Source organism: Mus caroli, unplaced genomic scaffold (genome assembly GCF_978045245.1).
Source record: "Mus caroli unplaced genomic scaffold, Mus_caroli_1 scaffold_10, whole genome shotgun sequence".
Taxonomy (NCBI): domain Eukaryota; kingdom Metazoa; phylum Chordata; class Mammalia; order Rodentia; family Muridae; genus Mus; species Mus caroli.
In genome coordinates this window covers 38,393,432-38,412,159 of record NW_028227265.1, presented here as the reverse complement: position 1 = coordinate 38,412,159, position 18,728 = coordinate 38,393,432, and the positions used below count along the sequence as shown (strand labels likewise).

At 41.6% G+C, this 18,728-nt stretch overlaps 1 protein-coding gene across 1 annotated transcript in view; it reads left to right on the top strand.

Moving 5' to 3' along the window:
* Window positions 1–18,728, top strand: part of Rbl2 (RB transcriptional corepressor like 2) — a 54,867-nt gene that overhangs the window by 24,205 nt on the left and 11,934 nt on the right. The window contains exons 10-17 of the mRNA XM_021170274.3: window positions 1,368–1,477; window positions 2,557–2,660; window positions 5,715–5,852; window positions 7,054–7,218; window positions 8,126–8,237; window positions 12,692–12,958; window positions 13,115–13,395; window positions 13,480–13,656. Of these exons, the coding sequence (XP_021025933.1) occupies window positions 1,368–1,477; window positions 2,557–2,660; window positions 5,715–5,852; window positions 7,054–7,218; window positions 8,126–8,237; window positions 12,692–12,958; window positions 13,115–13,395; window positions 13,480–13,656 (1,354 nt within the window). The remainder of the gene's footprint in view (window positions 1–1,367; window positions 1,478–2,556; window positions 2,661–5,714; window positions 5,853–7,053; window positions 7,219–8,125; window positions 8,238–12,691; window positions 12,959–13,114; window positions 13,396–13,479; window positions 13,657–18,728) is intronic.

The following is an 18,728-nucleotide window of genomic DNA, read 5'->3' as shown; positions in this document are numbered from 1 at the left end:
GCTACAGTCTGATGCTGCAGACAATCTCACTTCAGTGTCAGTCCACTTTTATACAGGAATGAAACAAAGAAAGCAGTGATCCAAGGAAAGTTGTTGCAGTTCAGAAAACCGTGTAAATAAACGTCAGCAACCACATATTAAATATTAACAGAGCAGCCCTTTCCCAGGACTTTCTCAAGACAGAGCAATTTAAACACAATTGCCTGCCACGGGCTATAGATTCTATCTGGGAAAGCATGAAAGCAAGGCAAAAGGCCATATCCAGATTCAGGGCACACTGACCAGACTGGGTTCTATAGCTATGTTCTGACATCCAGCAAGAATAAGTATGTCATGAGCTTAATGTAAATGTTTGCCACAGGAGGCATGAAGTCACATCCAAAAGCAATGCAGGGAACAGAGTAAGGTAAAAGACCCTCTGCCTTTTCCCCTGGTGCCTCTCTCACAGGTCCCCTAGGCGTTGCTCACCATGGGTCATTTTTTTGACCAAGTTCTGACATATATATGTATGGTCAAATTAAAACAGTTGTTATAAAAGCCTGCTAATAAGAAAAGTCAATGAGAAAGAGGGCGAGGGAGGTGGGTCAGCTGGTAAAGTGCTTGCTTTCTATAAGAACCTGATTCCCCTGCAGCTCCCATGTAAAAGGCAGAGTGCGCTAGAATAGGCTTGTACCCTCAGTGATCCTGTGGCCTGCTGGCCAGCCATCCTGGATGAATCAGCAGCAGTCACCAGGTTCCCAGTGAGAAACTCCATTTTAGCAACATGGACATCTGCTGAAGAATAACTGCGAGGTTGACCCCTGACGTCCACGCACACATTACCACACACTTCCACAGAATCCCTCACATGTGTACCCATGAATATTTGAACACATACCAGTACTCCACACACAAAAGATTTAAAGTCAGTGAAATAAACCTCATTTGGGAGAATAAAAAAAAAAAAGCCAGCATTAGCTTATATGTATATATGTTTCTAGTGTAGGTTCTGTACCCCTTCATTCCATTTTTTTTCCAGGAATTCTTCCTGGAGGTTTTGCTGCCCACTAGACAGTCCTGAGGGCAGTTTGGTTGGTGTTGCTGACAGGATATTTAAGGCTGTGGGGTTAGCCACAGCATCAAATGAGTCCCAGAGCAAGTCGGCTAAGCAGAGTGCAGTAAAGTGTCTCCACACAGGCAATACCGCTGCCACTCCAAATAGTAATATTGCCATCTTTGAAAAGGAAGTATGGGATTTCCTTTGTTTATTTGTAAAGTATATAGTATCTATTCGAAGTATTCTATGCCAATGAAATTGATAGTTTTAGACACCGTGTCTCTGGGTCCAGCTGAAACACTTATGTTGGATAATTCATACTACCTTGTAGGTCATGTTCCCGAGATCCAACTCAGGCTATCGCTGACAGATTGAAAGAAATGTATGAAATATATTCTCAGCATTTCCAGCCAGACGAGAATTTTAGTAATTGTGCTAAAGGTAAGATTTACTATTGTCCAGACTGCTCCTGACTTTGACATCTGACTAATGGAGTCAGAAAGACAAGGAAGGGTGTAGAACTGTAAGCTGAAGGCTACAGAGGACCTGTCCTTTATTTATTTATTTATTTATTTTTCTGTCACTGATTTCTGGGCCCTTTTTAGAAACAGAAAGTATAGTCTAACATCCTTATTATGTTAGACTTTTAGCACATTTTTGGTTTTCTGAGACAGGGTTTCTCTGTGTATCCCTGGCTGTATACTGGAACTCACTCTGTAGACAGAGAAAGAGAGAGAGAGAGAGAGAGAGAGAGAGAGAGAGAGAGAGAGAGAGAGAGAGAAAGAGAAATATGAATAACCTCTCTTGAGGCCTCGCCTCCTAAAGGCCACCCCCCAAACGGGACCACTGTTAAATACAGAGGTCCTTGAAGAACTTCCAACACCAAGCCATAGCAGCACAGAGCTGTAGTTTTCACAATGACAAAGTGTGTGCATTTAGTGTGACACTGGGTTCTTTGTATGCTGCTTTCACGTCAGTTTAACAAGTAAGAAGGATGTTAACATGAAAGACCTGGAGCTCACACTTAAAATCCCAGTACCTGGGATGCTGTGCTGGGACTAGTGATCAGCGTTCAAGTCCAGCCTGGGCCAGGGTGAGCCTCTGGCTCAAGGAAAAGGGGGAAAAGGGAATACTGAGAAATTGTAGGGATAATGAAACATCAACTATAGAAAGTATGGGTTTGGGCTGGAGAGATGGCTTAGCAGTTAAGAGAAATGGTTTTTCTTCCAGAAGACCCAGGCCTAATCCCTGGCACTCACATGCTCACCACCATCTGTAAGTCCACTCCCAGGGAACCTGATACCCTTTTCTGGTCTCCTGGGTACCCACATACACATAGTACATAGACATTCATACAAGCAAAACCCTATATGCATTTTAAAAATAAAATTAATTAGAAAAAGAAAATATAGATTTGGGTTTTAGACTTTATTTTGTGGGTAGAGAAGTGAGAAATGAGTCTATTTCATGATACTAACTTAATTTGTATTTAATTTTGTGCTTTGTTTTAATTTCAACAGAAATTGCCAACAAACATTTTCGTTTTGCAGAAATGCTTTACTATAAAGTATTAGAGTCTGTTATTGAGCAAGAACAAAAAAGATTGGGAGACATGGATTTATCTGTGAGTACAATAATTATGTATTGATGAACACAGTAAGACATAGCTCCACCCCTCCCCACCCACCAACAAAAGGCCATTACAAAGAAAAGGCGTGCACCTTTAGGAATGAGATTAGCACCTCAGGAACTGTGTATGTGGAGCCCTCCGACCTTACCCTACCATCATAAGGTGTATGGAATGGGACAGAGGCGTGAGTCTCCTTGTAGCAGCCATGCATTTTAACACGGATTTTAAAGAATAGGAGGATTCTGTAGATCTGTTAATTACTCCTTTACTGTTGTGATAAAATACAATGACCAAAGCAACTTCCAGCAGAGTCTACTTGGGCTTAAAGGTGCAAAGGACTAGAGTCCATGTTGGCAGGATGAAGGCACAGTGACAGGAGCGGGAAGCTGAAGGCTCACATCCGCAACAGCAAGCACAAGGCAGAGAGCAAACTGGAAACAGTGTGATGCTTTGAAACTGCAAGGCCCACCCCATGGACATGCATGGCTCAACAAAGCCACATGTCCTAAACCTTCCCCACACAGCACCTAAAACAGTACCACTAAGTAGGGACCATGTGTTCAAGCACCAGATCTTATTCACACATTCTTGTTCAAACGGCCCCAGTGGTCAAGCCCTAACATCCTCAGGTTTAACTTTAACGGAGTTGTTTAATCCCATGGAGATTTTATACAAACCCAGTGGAAGAAAACACTGGATGTTGACTTGATAGGGCTTCATGAGGACTCAGTCATTCTTCAGCTAAGAGGATGCTTTTTCTTAGTCTCTAAGCAAGAAATATAAACAGCGAGGCATCCTGGCCTACCCTTTCAATCCTACCTGCTTTGGAGGCTGAAGAAGGAGAATCACTATTTCAGGACCTGCCTGGGCTTTGTAACACGTTTGAGGCCATCTAGTGAAACTTTTTGAGACCCTCTCTAAAACTAAAATAAGACAACAAAATCCCTGAGAAGGGCCGGGGATGGATTGCATTTCATTTGACTACTTAGCAATTCATTTGACTACTTAGCAAGTTCTTGGGGAATATCATAAAAAAACAATTATTTTTCCAAAATGAAGGTTAATAAACCAATAAAATGTCTCATAAATTCTAATGTCTTCACAATTGTATATAAATTTATGTGGCAATTAAAATAGTCTTTTATAATGATGAGGCTAGAAAAGCTTGGAAATGTTCTATTTGTGAAGTTAGGCTTAGCGACCTGAACCGTGAGACTCCGTCACTCAGTCATGTGTGAAAGTACCAGAGTGTACCTCCTGGTCAGCCAGCCTGTTTCACATTTATCTAAGAGAGAGCTCTTTATGACTAAGAATGCAATTTTAGAGCTGAGGAAGTGACTCAGCAGTTAACAGCACTGGCTGCTTCTGCAGAGGCCCTGGGTTCAGTTCCCAGCCCCTGTACGGTAGACTGTAACTCTTCCAGCCCCAGGTCCAGGACACCTGGTGGCTTCCTTGGGCTCAACAGGTGCCGTGGTGGCAGAGAGTGCTGCACAGAAGCCAGATAGCTGGAACACTCATACATGCAGAAGAAATAATTTTAAAAAGATAGTGCTGATTTTTAAAATTGACATTTTAAAAGTTATACAATTGGCCAGTAATTAACTTGAATTTCTTGTAACTGTTTATATTCAACTCCTTTTTTTTTTCTTTTAGTAAAATTTGAGGCAAGGTCTTACAATGTAGTGCACATACGACTTCTACTTAGTATAACCCACACTGGCCCTGAATGTGTAATCCTCCTGCCTCAGCCTCCCAAATGCAGTGATTACGAGGACAGACTACCATGCCTGACTTACATTTCCCTTTTGGTTTGGTTTTATTTGTTTTACTTTTAGATTTTATTTTATCTGTGGTTTTCCTGTATGTTCATATATATGCACCATGAGTGTGCCTTTCTGTACGAGCACCGTGAATGTGTCTGGACCTTCAAAGGTCAGAAAAGGGGGTTAGATCCTCTGAGAGCAGAGTTCTAGATGGCTGTGGCCCATCATGGGAGTGCTGGTAACTGAACCCAGGTCCTCTGCAGCAGTACCGAGTGCTCTTAACCACTCAGCCATCTCTGCACCCACATACATATGTATACATTATACACACACACATATGTACATATACACATATATACATATATGGTTGCATTGGGCTGTATGCACTAATGGGCTGCTTTATGACTTGACTTTGTGTGTGTGAAACACATACTGAATAGCAATGTAAACCTCAGCTACAGTTTAGGGACTAATATTAAATAGGTACCTGTCTACTCATCTAAATAATTTATTTTAATTTTTTTCTTATGGTAAAATGTGCTTAAAACATTTTAATCATCTGGAAAGTTACATTTCAAGGTCCATTAGCATGGTTGTATCCATTATCCCCCACCTTACACCCATTGAAGACTGATTTCCCACTCGCCTTCTCTCCGTCCCTCTGTGTACTGCCTTCCAGCCTTTTGACTCTACCAGTTCCTTAGGTAGATAGAATCGTATCATATTTGTCCTTTTATGGTTGAGTTGGTTTTCTTTTCACTGTTTATCCATGTTCTAGAAAGTTTTACAGCTTCTTTCCTGGTGTTTAAACCTTTTATTTGTGACTCGTTGGTTGATAGACGTCTGGATCATTCTGCCTTTGGCTGTTGTGAACAGTGCTGCTGTGAACACAGTGCTGCTGCTGTGTGCCAGACTCGGGCTTCTTCCTAGAAGTAGCATTGGTGTGTCACACAGTGTTCTGGATATTGGCCCCAGATCCTCACGTAGGTGAAGCAAGCGTTCTACCACAGAGCTCCATCCCCAGCCCCGCACAGTAGTAGTCCTAGAGTTAATTTCCTGAGCAGCAGCAACACATGGGTTTACAGTTCTCTCACGTCCTCAAAACACTTGTTGCTTGCTATTTTAAAACACCTTTAAAAAAGTATTTCATAACATATGTTTTTATTTAATCTTTAATAAAAAGATGAGTGCAGTTAAACCGACTGGATATGAAGTGTGTTTTCAGATGGATATGAAGTGTGTTTTCAGAGTGGGCTTCAGTTCTAAATGTGACTCTGTCTTCTAGGGTGTTCTGGAGCATGACGCATTCCACAGGTCACTCTTGGCCTGCTGCCTTGAGGTGGTCGCTTTTTCCCATAAGCCTCCTGGGAATTTTCCATTTATTGCTGAAATATTTGATGTACCACATTATCATTTTTACAAGGTATTTAAAAATTATACTGGTGATTATGAAACTAACCTCTTGTTATCTACCTTGCTCACATTAAACATATAAATCTATTAAAAATTTAATAATCTCTGCATAGAGAACAAGGGAGAGTCTTTGACCTGTGTAGATTCTGTACTATATAGTAGTATGGCACATCTCTTTGGCCTGAGTTTTTCCATCATCTGCCAAAGGACTCCAGAACACTGTGATTGAAGAGCTAAGCCGGGGGTGGGGGGGAGACACATGCAGTGGATTACACCTAGAACCCAGCACTTGGAAAGCTTAGGCAGTAGGATTGCAGACTTGAAGTGGGCTACATAGCACAGGCTCTCGGAAAGGAAAGAAAGAAGAGACACATGTAGAGAGGGGTAGGAAGAGGGGATGCTGGGACTGGAGGGATGGCTCAGCAGTTAAGAGCACTTCCTGCTCTTGCAAAGGACCTGAGTTCATTTTCCAGCCCCCATGTCAACTCCAGGTCCAGAAGATCTGAAACCCACTTCTGACCTCCTTCCCATCCATACACAGGACACACACACACACACACACACACACACACACACATGGATAAAAATAAATTTTCATTAAAAAGCAGCAATCATGTCACTAATGTATAGCTTATATATGTCTTTCTCATTTATGAAAGTTGAATATTGGAGATATCTTTCAGGAAAAAAATCCATTTTCTATCATCCTACTTATTTATTTTTGATAGATCTAGACCAGGATGACATCAAACTCAAGGATAACTTGAAACTTTTGATTCTCCTGCCTCTACCTCCTAAGAGCTAGGATTACAGGCATGAGCCCCCATACTCTGCTTATGGTCAGAGGCTATTAATATTATTTTTGTGATATTGATACTAGAAAGTGAGCCCATAGCCTTAAGCATTTAATCACATACTGTATTTCTGAACTATACATCCACCTCTTATATAAAAACTTAAGAGTACTGTTTTCAGGCTCAATGTATAAGGAATATTTTGTACAAAATATTTTATATTATTCATATGTGTAGATTATTTACAAAACTATAAAAGGATAAGCAGCATGCTACGTATGGCTTTATTAAACTTATAACTCCTGATAAATTATGTCAATATTTAAAAAATATTTAGGTGTTTCATTTTGCTTTTATACTTTTGCATGCACAAGCATAGTTATCGCGACTCAATAAATGGCGTTTTCTTTATTGCAGGTAATTGAAGTATTTATTAGAGCAGAAGATGGTCTTTGCAGAGAAGTGGTCAAACACCTCAATCAGATTGAAGAACAAATTTTAGACCATTTGGCATGGAGAACCAAGTCCCCACTGTGGGACAGAATTAGAGATAATGAAAACAGAGTCCCTACTTGTGAAGAGGTTTGTGACAATATTTTAGCATCTTTCTGTAAGGGAAGCGCATCAGTATTGTTCATAGCCCTCTTCTACAGAGAGTAGTTGGAGCTGGGGTCTGCCCTTTGGGGTGTAGGGCTTTGCAGCATGGTAAATGGTTTATTCCTGTATCAAAGAGAAGCCTGCAGCTACCTCAAGGTTTCCATGACGGTAAAGATGGAGGCTGCTGTTCTGACCATCTAAATCATAAGGTACACTGGCTCGGACATAGTCTCCATATTGGTTTTGAATCTTTTAAGACTGAGAATTTTTGCTTTAGTAATTTTATTAAGAAATAACTAATTGGACAAAAATTGTTGCCTTTTGCTTTAAGATTATTACTGTCTCTTTTTCTTTTTATTCTTTTCCCTCCCCTCCCCTTTTTCTCCCCTCCCCTTTTCCCTCCTCTCCCCTCCCCTTTTCCCTCCTCTCCCCTTCCCTTCCCTCCCCCTTCCTCTCCTCTCCTCTCCTTTCCTCTCCTCTCCTTTCCTTTTTCCTTTTCTTTCCTTTCCTTTTTCCTTTCCTTTCCCCTTTCCTTTCCCTTTCCCTTTCCTTTCCTTTTTCCTTTCCTTTCCTTTTTCCTTTCCTTTCCTTTCCTTTCCTTTCCTTTCCTTTTTCCTTTCCTTTCCTTTCCTTTCCTTTCCTTTCCTTTCCTTTCCTTTCCTTTCCTTTCCTTTCCTTTCCTTTCCTTTCCTTTCCTTTCCTTGACAGGGTTTCTCTGGGTAGCTCTGACTATCCTAAAACTCACTCTGTAGACCAGGCTTGCCTCTGAACTCATAGAGATCCGCTTGCCTCTGCCTTCCAAGTGCTGGGATTAAAGGTGTGCACTGCCTTACTGTCTTTCTAGTGTAATCCTTTTTGATTGTTAAGATTTTGTGCAAACGATTCTTTATAGGTCATGCCACCTCAAAACCTAGAGAGAACAGATGAAATTTATATTGCTGGCTCTCCCTTAACCCCGAGAAGGGTGGGTGAAGTTCGTGCTGATGCTGGAGGACTTGGAAGAAGTAAGTTTAAAACACAAAGATGAATATTTTGGAGTCTTGAATCTATATACTTAAATTCCATCTAAACCTGTAAGTAAAATTAATAGGCTATGCAGAGCAAAGAGTATTCTGTGTCCTTTTGTGACATAGTGATCACTTAAATTTTGTTTTGTTTTTTTTGCTTTGTATGCAGGAGGGTTGGGACAGGATCTTGGGTAGCCCAGGCTGTGGCCTTGAATTTGCTATGTTACCAGTTGATAACCCTGGACTTCTGACTTCCATTTCCCAAATGCTGGATTCGAGGTGTATACCACCACACCTGATTTAAAAATGCTTTTAAGGAATAGTAAAAACATTAAAAATTATTATGAGAGGTTTGGCTATATGGCCCAGGCTCCTCTTGAATTCTACCTTGTCTTGCTCCCCACCCCCAACAAGGATTCCGGGAGAGCCAAGCTTATCTTTTTAGAAGACTTTATATTTAACTTGACCTTTATTTGTAAATGATATCCATCTATAAACATACAAAAGGGCAGAAATGGGAAAAGCAAACTGCTAACAATACTTCCATTGCTGGCCATAGAATTCTCAGTGAGTTCTCTCATTCTTTGAAGTGTGTGTCTTCCTTTTTATGGTTTTACGTTGTTATGTTTATTGGAGACAGGAGTCTCACTGTGTTGCCCAGGCTAATTCATCCTTGGTCCTCCCGACTAATCTCTTGCATAGCTGGGAATCAGGTGTGGAGCCACAGCTGGGTGTTGTTAAGGGCAGAGCTATGAGACCCAGGTAGGTACAAATAAGCCAGTGAGGCTGGATGGCTCCAAGAGTGGAACATGTTCAGCTTCATCACTGAAGCTGTGCTGTGCTACTTAGTAATGTGACATCGCTGCTGGCCCGAGAAACGCAGAAAATCCGGCTTATGTTTTACCTAGCTCCTTAGATGACTGCCTAGGTGCAAAGCTCATATTCATGAATGGGGTCTGTCTTCCTTGAGGTTCTTTTCGTTTTCCCCCGTTGTTGGAGATTGACACCAGGGCCTCCCAAATGTGAAGTACACATCTTACTCTTGAGTATATACCAGCTCCACAACTATTTTCAAAGAACAGTTTATATATACATACATACATACATACACACACATATACACACACATACAATATATACATAAAATACATATAAACACATATACACACATACATACATACAATATATACATAAAATACATATAAACACAATACACACACATATATATACACACACATACATACAATATATACATAAAATACATATAAACACACACACACACAGACACATATCTCCAAATCTATTAGAACATTGCTAATACTAGGTCCGTTTCATAATGTACTTGAAAGGCCTTCGCTATAAATGGATCAGTTTTAAAATCAGTTTTCTCTAAGTCAGCGCCTACTCAGTAAATATGGCTACAGGCCGTGGTGGCAGACTTCTGTAATCCCAACACTTGAAGGCTCAGGTCGGAGGATCTTAACTTTAAGGCCAGTCTGATTTCGCTTCATGAGACCCTATCTCAAAACATTAACAGAAAACCAAACTAACTCACCAAGTAAATGCCTTTTGAAATCTTCCTCATTTAAAAATTGATTTTAGATTTATATGTATGACTGTCTCACCTGCATGTATATGTGTGTGCCCTGTGTGTGCCTGGTGCCTGCAGAGGTCAGAAGGTGCTGGACTCTCTGTAAGGCGTTGGACCCTCTGTAAGGTGTTAGACCCCCTGTAAGGTGCTGGACTCTCTGTAAGGCGTTGGACCCTCTGTAAGGCGTTGGACCCTCTGTAAGGCATTGGACCCTCTGTAAGGCGCTGGACCCTCTGTAAGGTGTTGGACCCCCTGTAAGGTGTTGGACCCCCTGTAAGGTGTTGGACCCCCTGTAAGGTGCTGGACCCCCTGTAAGGTGCTGGACCCTCTGTAAGGTGTTGGACCCCCTGTAAGGTGTTGGACCCCCTGTAAGGTGTTGGACCCCCTGTAAGGCGTTGGACCCCCTGTAAGGTGTTGGATCCCCTGTAAGGTGTTGGACCCTCTGTAAGGTGTTGGACCCCCTGTAAGGTGTTGGACCCCCTGTAAGGCGTTGGACCCCCTGTAAGGTGTTGGATCCCCTGTAAGGCGTTGGACCCCCCTGTAAGGTGTTGGACCCCCTGTAAGGTGTTGGAGCCCCTGTAAGGTGTTGGACCCCCTGTAAGGTGTTGGACCCCCTGTAAGGTACTGAACCCTCTGTAAGGTGTTGGACCCCCTGTAAGGCGTTGGACCCTCTGTAAGGTGCTGGACCCTCTGTAAGGTGCTGGACCCCCTGTAAGGTGCTGGACCCCCTGTAAGGTATTAGACCCCCTGTAAGGTGTTGGACCCCCTGTAAGGTGTTGGACCCCCTGTAAGGTGCTGGACCCTCTGTAAGGTGCTGGACTCCCTGTAAGGTGCTGGACCCTCTGTAAGGTGCTGGACCCTCTGTAAGGTGCTGGACCCTCTGTAAGGTGCTGGACCCCCTGTAAGGTATTGGACCCCCTGTAAGGTGTTGGACCCCCTGTAAGGTGCTGGACCCTCTGTAAGGTGCTGGACCCCCTGTAGGGTACTGGACCCCCTGTAAGGTGCTGGACCCTCTGTAAGGCATTGGACCCTCTGTAAGGTGCTGGACCCCCTGTAAGGTGTTGGACCCCCTGTAAGGTGCTGGACCCTCTGTAAGGTGCTGGACCCCCTGTAGGGTACTGGACCCTCTGTAAGGTGCTGGACCCCCTGTAAGGCGTTGGACCCCCTGTAAGGTGCTGGACCCTCTGTAAGGTGCTGGACCCCCTGTAAGGTGCTGGACCCTCTGTAAGGTGCTGGACCCTCTGTAAGGTTCTGGACCCTCTGTAAGTGGAGTTGTGGATAGTTGTGAGCCACCGCGTGGGTGCTGAGACCCAAACCTGAGTCTTCTGCAAGAGCAGTGCTCTGAGCTGCTCAGCCATCTCCAGCCTTTCTTTCCTCCGTTCTGAAAGAACAACAGTAATGATTTAACTACTTTCCAAGCAGACCTGTCTCAGCTCTGACAAGCTGGCCTTTTTCAGTCTGGCTTTTGTAGTTTTCCTTCCTGAGTCTGTGAATTAAAGTTTGACATTCAACTTCCTTTACTTTGTCCTTGCTACATCTCCCTTTAGTTAGGAAAATCTGCCTGACGCTGGCTCCACAACCCTGTCCCAGGCTTTCTGTCTTCTTGTAACACAGGGAACACTTAAGCACAGCTTTCAGGGTTCACTCTTGTTAAAGTCTTGCTCACCTCCCTACTTTTATTTTTAAGTTTTAAAGCTACACAGGTCTTACAGGTGAACATGGGAAAAGGAATAGTTACAATTCAAACGTGCACACATTAGTAAGACTACTTTTTTTTTTTTTTTTTTGGCTTTTCTTTTTTGGTTTTTTCGAGACAGGGTTTCTCTGTGTAGCCCTGGCTGTCCTGGCACTCACTTTGTAGACCACGCTGGCCTCGAACTCAGAAATCCTCCTGCCTCTGCCTCCCGAGTGCTGGGATTAAAGGCGTGCGCCACCACGCCCGGCTTTAGTAAGACTACTTAAACTAAGCCGTAACATTTAGTTTTTATTTAGAGTGACTAAGAAAAAAGTGATTGTTTTGGGCATGGTGGTGCATGCCCTTAATGCCTGCACTTGGGAGGCAGGGCAAGTGTATCTTTGTGAGTCTGAGGCCAGCTTTTGCTAAATAGTGAGTTCTGGGATACCCAGACCTACATAGAGAAACCTTGCCTCAAACAAACAAACAGACAGACATTCAAGAAAGAATGTTCATAGTTAGACAAAGCTATATATATGTATTTAAAAGTGGATAATGCTGATAATGTTTTTATATTTTGCAACAATTAAAAAACTATTTTATAAAGCCATTGAAGTATATAACTGAAGTGAATGAAATGTATGGCACATGAGTCATATCTCAATCAAACTGCTCAAAACTAAGTTTATTAAATCTATACCATACATGTCTACCTACTGAAGGATATGGGATGTTAGTAACCTTCCCTTTGTGGAAAAAAGACTGATGAATATTCATAGAAAGCTGAAGGAGAAAACCAGAGGAAGGCAGGCACATCACCCTGTCTCCTGGCCAGGTAATGTCTTTGTTCAAATTTGAATATGGGGAAAAAGTAAATGATTCCTGAAATGGCCTCTTTATCAGAGTCGGAACAGAGGACACGGTGGCCGAGGACAAAGCCTTGCTTCATTTACAGGGGAAGGAAAACCAGAAAGAGCGCGCTGTGAGACAGAGTATTTCCTCTGTGAAATGCTTCCAGTTGAATTTCCACTAGAATAAATATGGGTGGACCATGACTTCTGTACATTTTATTTGCTTTTGAAATTATGAAGTATTTGAAACACACTGACTTTCCTTTTGAACAAGAGCTTAGATAGAGGTCAGAGCTGTCTCTTTGTTAAATAGTCTGATTTCTTTTGATCGTAGGTATAACATCTCCAACCACATTGTATGACAGGTACAGTTCCCCAACAGTCAGTACTACTAGAAGGCGGCTATTTGACAATGATAGTCCCTCTGAAGGAAGCACATCTGGGCGCATCCCCCCACAACCCCTAGTCAACGCTGTCCCCGTGCAGAATGTACCTGGGGAGACTGTTTCTGTCACACCAGTTCCTGGACAGACCTTGGTCACCATGGCAACAGCCACTGTCACGGCCAACAATGGACAAACAGTGACCATTCCAGTCCAAGGTAAGGAAGGCAGAGTTAGGGATTGCGTTCTCTGGCACTTGTCAGAAAGTCACCTAAGATTTGGAAAGTGCCAGTCTAAGATAACGATGGAAGATGAGGAGGAAAGAAATGAAAACTTCGCGTCAACACTCTATTCCTCTTTGTAACAAACTGCAGGTATTGCCAACGAAAATGGAGGGATAACATTCTTCCCAGTCCAAGTCAACGTTGGGGGCCAGGCCCAGGCTGTCACTGGCTCTATCCAGCCCCTCAGTGCTCAAGCACTGGCTGGAAGTCTGAGTTCCCAACAGGTGACAGGAACCACTTTGCAAGTCCCTGGTCCGGTGGCCATTCAACAGATTTCCCCTGGTGGACAACAGCAGAACCCAGGCCAGCCACTAACCAGCAGCAGTATCAGGCCACGGAAGACTAGCTCCTTATCGCTCTTCTTTAGAAAGGTAACTTTTCATGCACCCTACTGCAGCACAGGCTCGGGAGGTGTAAGCATTGAACAGGGTTTGAAATATTCTTATCTCTGTTAGGTTTACTACTTAGCCGGTGTCCGCCTTCGAGATCTTTGTATAAAACTAGATATTTCAGATGAACTGAGGAAAAAAATTTGGACCTGCTTTGAATTCTCTATAATCCAGTGCACCGAACTTATGATGGACAGACATCTGGACCAGCTGTTGATGTGTGCCATTTATGTGATGGCAAAGGTAAGGACTGTTTTCAGTACTGGAACGGCAACCATGCGCCTTCCTTACCTGAATGCTTTTAAATAGCTACTCACTGAGTCTTACATCCCAAATATGTGCTCTCGGCAGAGCTTTAGAATTCTATAGACATTTTATAGGCATTGGGCAGTATTTTTTATCCATCTGTTTATAGATATGTGGATTATTTCTGGCAATTGTGAACAACACTGTTGTATGCATTGTGGGTGATATTTTGTGTAGACACAGGCTTCCATTTCTCTCAGAGTAATTGTCTAGAAATGGATCTGTGGATCACACGGGAACTGTATGTTTAAACACTAAGGAACTGCCAGGCTACTTTTCAAAGTGTGGTTCCATACTTCTATATTCCTACATGCAGTATATAACGTTCTTAATTCCTCTAGTCTCTCATCAATACTTAACAAAGACTTATTATATGTTTGGAGGGGGAGGGAGTTTCTGCCCTGAGAATTCCTTGCCCAGTTTGAGATCCAGTATCATGAACTGTTTCCATGTCTTCTGCATTTCATAGCTGCAGACTTACTGTGAGTCCTCTTTACATGTGGTATGAGATTCAAGTCCAGCTTCACGCTTTCTATTGTTTTCTGGCTGCCACGCCGTTACTTAAGCCACGTCTCCCCACTGAATAAACGTTGCATGTTTGTGGAGTCAGTTCTTGTGGACCCGTGGGTTCTATCGAGACCATCTCTTTGATTATGTTCATCTGTGTCTCTCATAGGGAGTGCTTTATACTCTCAATGACTCTTGCTTTTTTTGTAAACTTTGAAATTGGGAAATATGAGTCCTAATTTTATTTTACTTTAGATTATTTTAGCTATTCTGAGTCCCTTGGAAGTCCATAAAAATTTTAGAATCAAGTTGTCACTGTCATTAAAGAGTCGCATGAAAATCTATAGATAGTCATCTTCAGTTCCATCTTCATTCCGCATGGCATGTTTTCACATTTGGTTAGGTTCAGTTTTAACAATGATTCATGCTTTCTGAATGTAGCTCTCACCCTTGTTATTTTCCTGTAGGTTTTGATGGTATTGTAAATGCAGCTGTTTTGGTTTTGATGGACTCATTGCAAGAGTACAGAAAACAGTTGGGTTCTGTGTCTTGTTAGTATCCAGCAACTTGCTAAGTTGGTTGGGTTTTTGTGGTGTAGGGATTGGACCTAAAGCCATTAAAATGCTAGACAGCAAGCACTCTACACTCAGCTCCATCTCCTGTCCTGAACCTCTTACTGAGTTTTAAGCATATTTTGTGTCAACTATTTTTATGTGCAGATTATGCAGTCTTAATAACTGTACTATTACTTGTCCAAATTCCATTTCTCACTTAGCATGGTTAGAACATCCAGTGCAATGTTTTTTGTTTTTTTTTTTTTAAAGATTTATTTATTTATTACATGTAAGTACACTGTTGCTGTCCTCAGACAGTCCAGAAGAGGGCGCCAGATCTCGTTACGGATGGTTGTGAGCCACCATGTGGTTGCTGGGATTTGAACTCTGGACCTCTGGAAGAGCAGTCGGGTGCTCTTACCCACTGAGCCATCTCACCAGCCCCCAGTGCAATGTTAAAAGCAAAAATCCTTGTATACTTTCTGGTCTTAACAGAGAAAATAATTAACTAGTCTGTTGCTATTGGAATGTGGCATTAAATCTCTCCCCCATCCATCTCACCTGGAACCTCAGATAGACTGCTTTCACCCAGTGAAGAGTTTTAGCTTATTGAGTGTTGTTTCATAAAAAGGTGTTGGATGTTACTAAAGACCTTTTTCTGTATTCATTGTGGTTTTGATATGCTAACAATGTATCCTGTCTTAGTCAGGGTTTCTATTCCTGCACAAACATCATGACCAAGAAGCAAGTTGGGGAGGAAAGGGTTTATTCAGCTTACACTTCCACATTGCTCTTCATCACCCAAGGAAGTCAAGACTGGAACTCAAGTAGGTCAGGGAGCAGGAGCTGATGCAGAGGCCATGGAGGGATGTTCTTTACTGGCTTGCCTCCACTGGCTTGCTCAGCTTGCTTTCTTATAGAACCCAAGACTACCAGCCCAGAGATGGTACCACCCACAAGGGGCCTTTCCCCCTTGATCACTAATTGAGAAAATGCCCCACAGCTGGATCTCATGGAGGCACTTCCCCAACTGAAGCTCCTTTCTCTGTGATAACCCCAGCCTGTGTCAAGTTGACACACACAACCAGCCAGTACATATACTACATTTGGATTTCATGTGAGATCATCTGCCCTCCCTTTGCAAATCTCTTTTACTTATGGTGGCAATTTTTGATTTCATGTTTGGTTTACTACTTTGTGAGGAATTTTGTGCTTATTCACAAGCTGTTGACTGGGATTTTATTGCATAGCTTTGTCTGATTTTGTTCCTGGAGTAAACCTGGCCTTTTAGAGAGATAAATGTTTCCTCTTATTCTCTGTCAAGTTTGATATTAGCCAAGAAGTCCCTGGAGCCTGGTCCTTCCTTTGTGGGTAATGTATTGATAAACTCACTTCACTGTTCTTATAGGTCTGTTCCATTCACTTGTCACTTCTAGAGGATTTGGCAGTGTGTTTTGTTTAAGATACTGTCTGTCTCCCCTGAGTTAAGGACATGTAATCTTTTTTTTGTTGTTGTTGTGTTTTGTATTTTTTTGTCCTTTAAGGTCTATAGTAAAGTCCTCTTTCATTTCTTTCTTTCTTTTTTTTTTCTTTTTTTATTTTATTTTATTATATGTGAGTACACTGTAGCTGTCTTCAGACACTCCAGAAGAGGGCTTCAGATCTTGTTACGGATGGTTGTGAGTCACCATGTGGTTGCTGGGATTTGAACTCAGGACCTTCGGAAGAGCACTCGGTGCTCTCAACCACTGAGCCATCTCACCAGCCCCGTCTTTCATTTCTTTTTTTTTTTTTTTTTTTGGTTTTTCGAGACAGGGTTTCTCTGTATAGCCCTGGCTGTCCTGGAACTCACTTTGTAGACCAGGCTGGCCTCGAACTCAGAAATCCGCCTGCCTCTGCCTCCCGAGTGCTGGGATTAAAGGCGTGCGCCACCACGCCCAGCTTCCGTCTTTCATTTCTAATTGTAGTAATTTGAGTTATTTTTTCTTGGTCAGTCTAAATAAAGGTTGGTAAGTTCTGATAATTTCTAAGACTGTTTGATTTCATTTATTATCTCTATTAAGACATACCCTATTATTATTTTCTTCTTTCAGCTTACTTGGGCCTTTTAATTGTTTTCATTTATTTGGTGTGTGTGTGCACAGGGCCAAAGAGCAGTTTCTAGGTGTTGGTTCTGTCTTCCTTTAGGTCATTAGCTTTACATCTAACATTTTTACCCACTTTGTCTCAGGATCTTGGATTTTTTTTTCCTAGTGCATTGGATAATTTTATATATACATATATATATATACACATACATATATATATATACACACATACATATAATTATTATAGTATATTTTCTCAGTGTCTTAAAAATAGTATCCCAGTATCCTTTGTAAATATGACACTAGCTACAAAGGCAGGCATTATATTAGCTACAACTCAGAGCTTGGCATCATGTATGTTTATCTCAAATTACACTTGATTTCGTATGACTTCTATTTAGCTTGCATGTTCTGCAGGACCATGTGACTTCCAGTTTTGTGAGTTTCCCAAACTTCTCTCTGTTGCTGATTTCTAGTTTCATCTCATCGTCTGAGAAACACTTTTATGTATTCCAGTCTTTTTAAATGTATGCAGGGTTTCTGTGTGCTTGATGACAGGGTCTCATATATCCCAAACCAGCCTTGGACTTCCTCCATTCCTAAGTGCTAGAGTTACAGATATATACAGCCATGCCAGTTTTACCCAGTGCTGGTGACTAAACCCAAGGCTTTGAGCATGACAGTCAAACACCATACCAACTGAAAAATGTCTCTAGCCTTCTGACATTTGTTTAGGTAAATATTCTATTGCCATCATGAGAATAGAGTGCTTTCTAGATGTTTGTTAGGTCAAGTTGTTTAATAGACTTGTTTTCTGTTTTCTCTTTAATCTTCTGCCTAGATCTGCTATTGTTGAAAGTTCTATATTCTGAAATCTCTAAATATTTTTAGGTTGTCTAGAAATCAGCAACAGAGAGAAGTCTGGGAAACTCACAAAACTGGAAGACACATGGTTCTGCAGAACATGCAAGCTAAATAGAAATACAAAAATCAAATGTAACTTGAGATAAATATTTTACCCTTTTCTGCAATGTGGTTCATGTTTTCATACCCTATTAATAGGTACACTTATGTTTATTACCTATAGCTTTTTGATGGGCTGATCTTTTAATTGTGAAGTGAACTAATTCTTCAGTAATATTTGTGTTGGCTTTTAAAACCTACTTTACAGCTTTCTTTTGACTTCTGATTAAGTGAACATATCTGTTTACTGTCAAATAATCTGTCTCCCAAGACAAGCTAGTTTGATGTTTGCCAGTATTACAACTTTCTAACATACTGTGTTTACTCCATGGTTTTTGTTACTGCCTCCACTCACTCCGTCTGCTATTTCCTTGTCTTCTATGTATCTTATATACACACACTCCATTTTCTGTATACCTCTATTCTTTCAGATTTGCTTTCTTTTGAATTAGGTATTTTCTATTGGAGACTTTTAGTAATGTGTTTGGGTTTTGCTATATATCCATTCTCTTGCTTATTTGCTCGTTCATGCGCGCGCGCACACACACACACACACACACACACATTTTTAACATCTCAGAACCTAGCTCCAAATTTACATCAGTGAGATATATATACTCTCTTTCCCCCTTTATCATTTGAATTTGTGCTGGTACTGTGTGTGTGTGTGTGTGTGTGTATGTGTGTATGTGTATATATATATATATATATATATATATATATATATATATATATATATATATATAAATTTTTTCATTCCACTGGAAGTACTGCAAGTCCATCATTACCTTGACTCAATGGTATAACTTTTAAAGGAGTCAGGAAAAGGCATGTGTGTATTTATAGCTGCTGTTATGTTTAAGTGGCATCTGCAGTCACTTGTCTAGTACCCTACCCA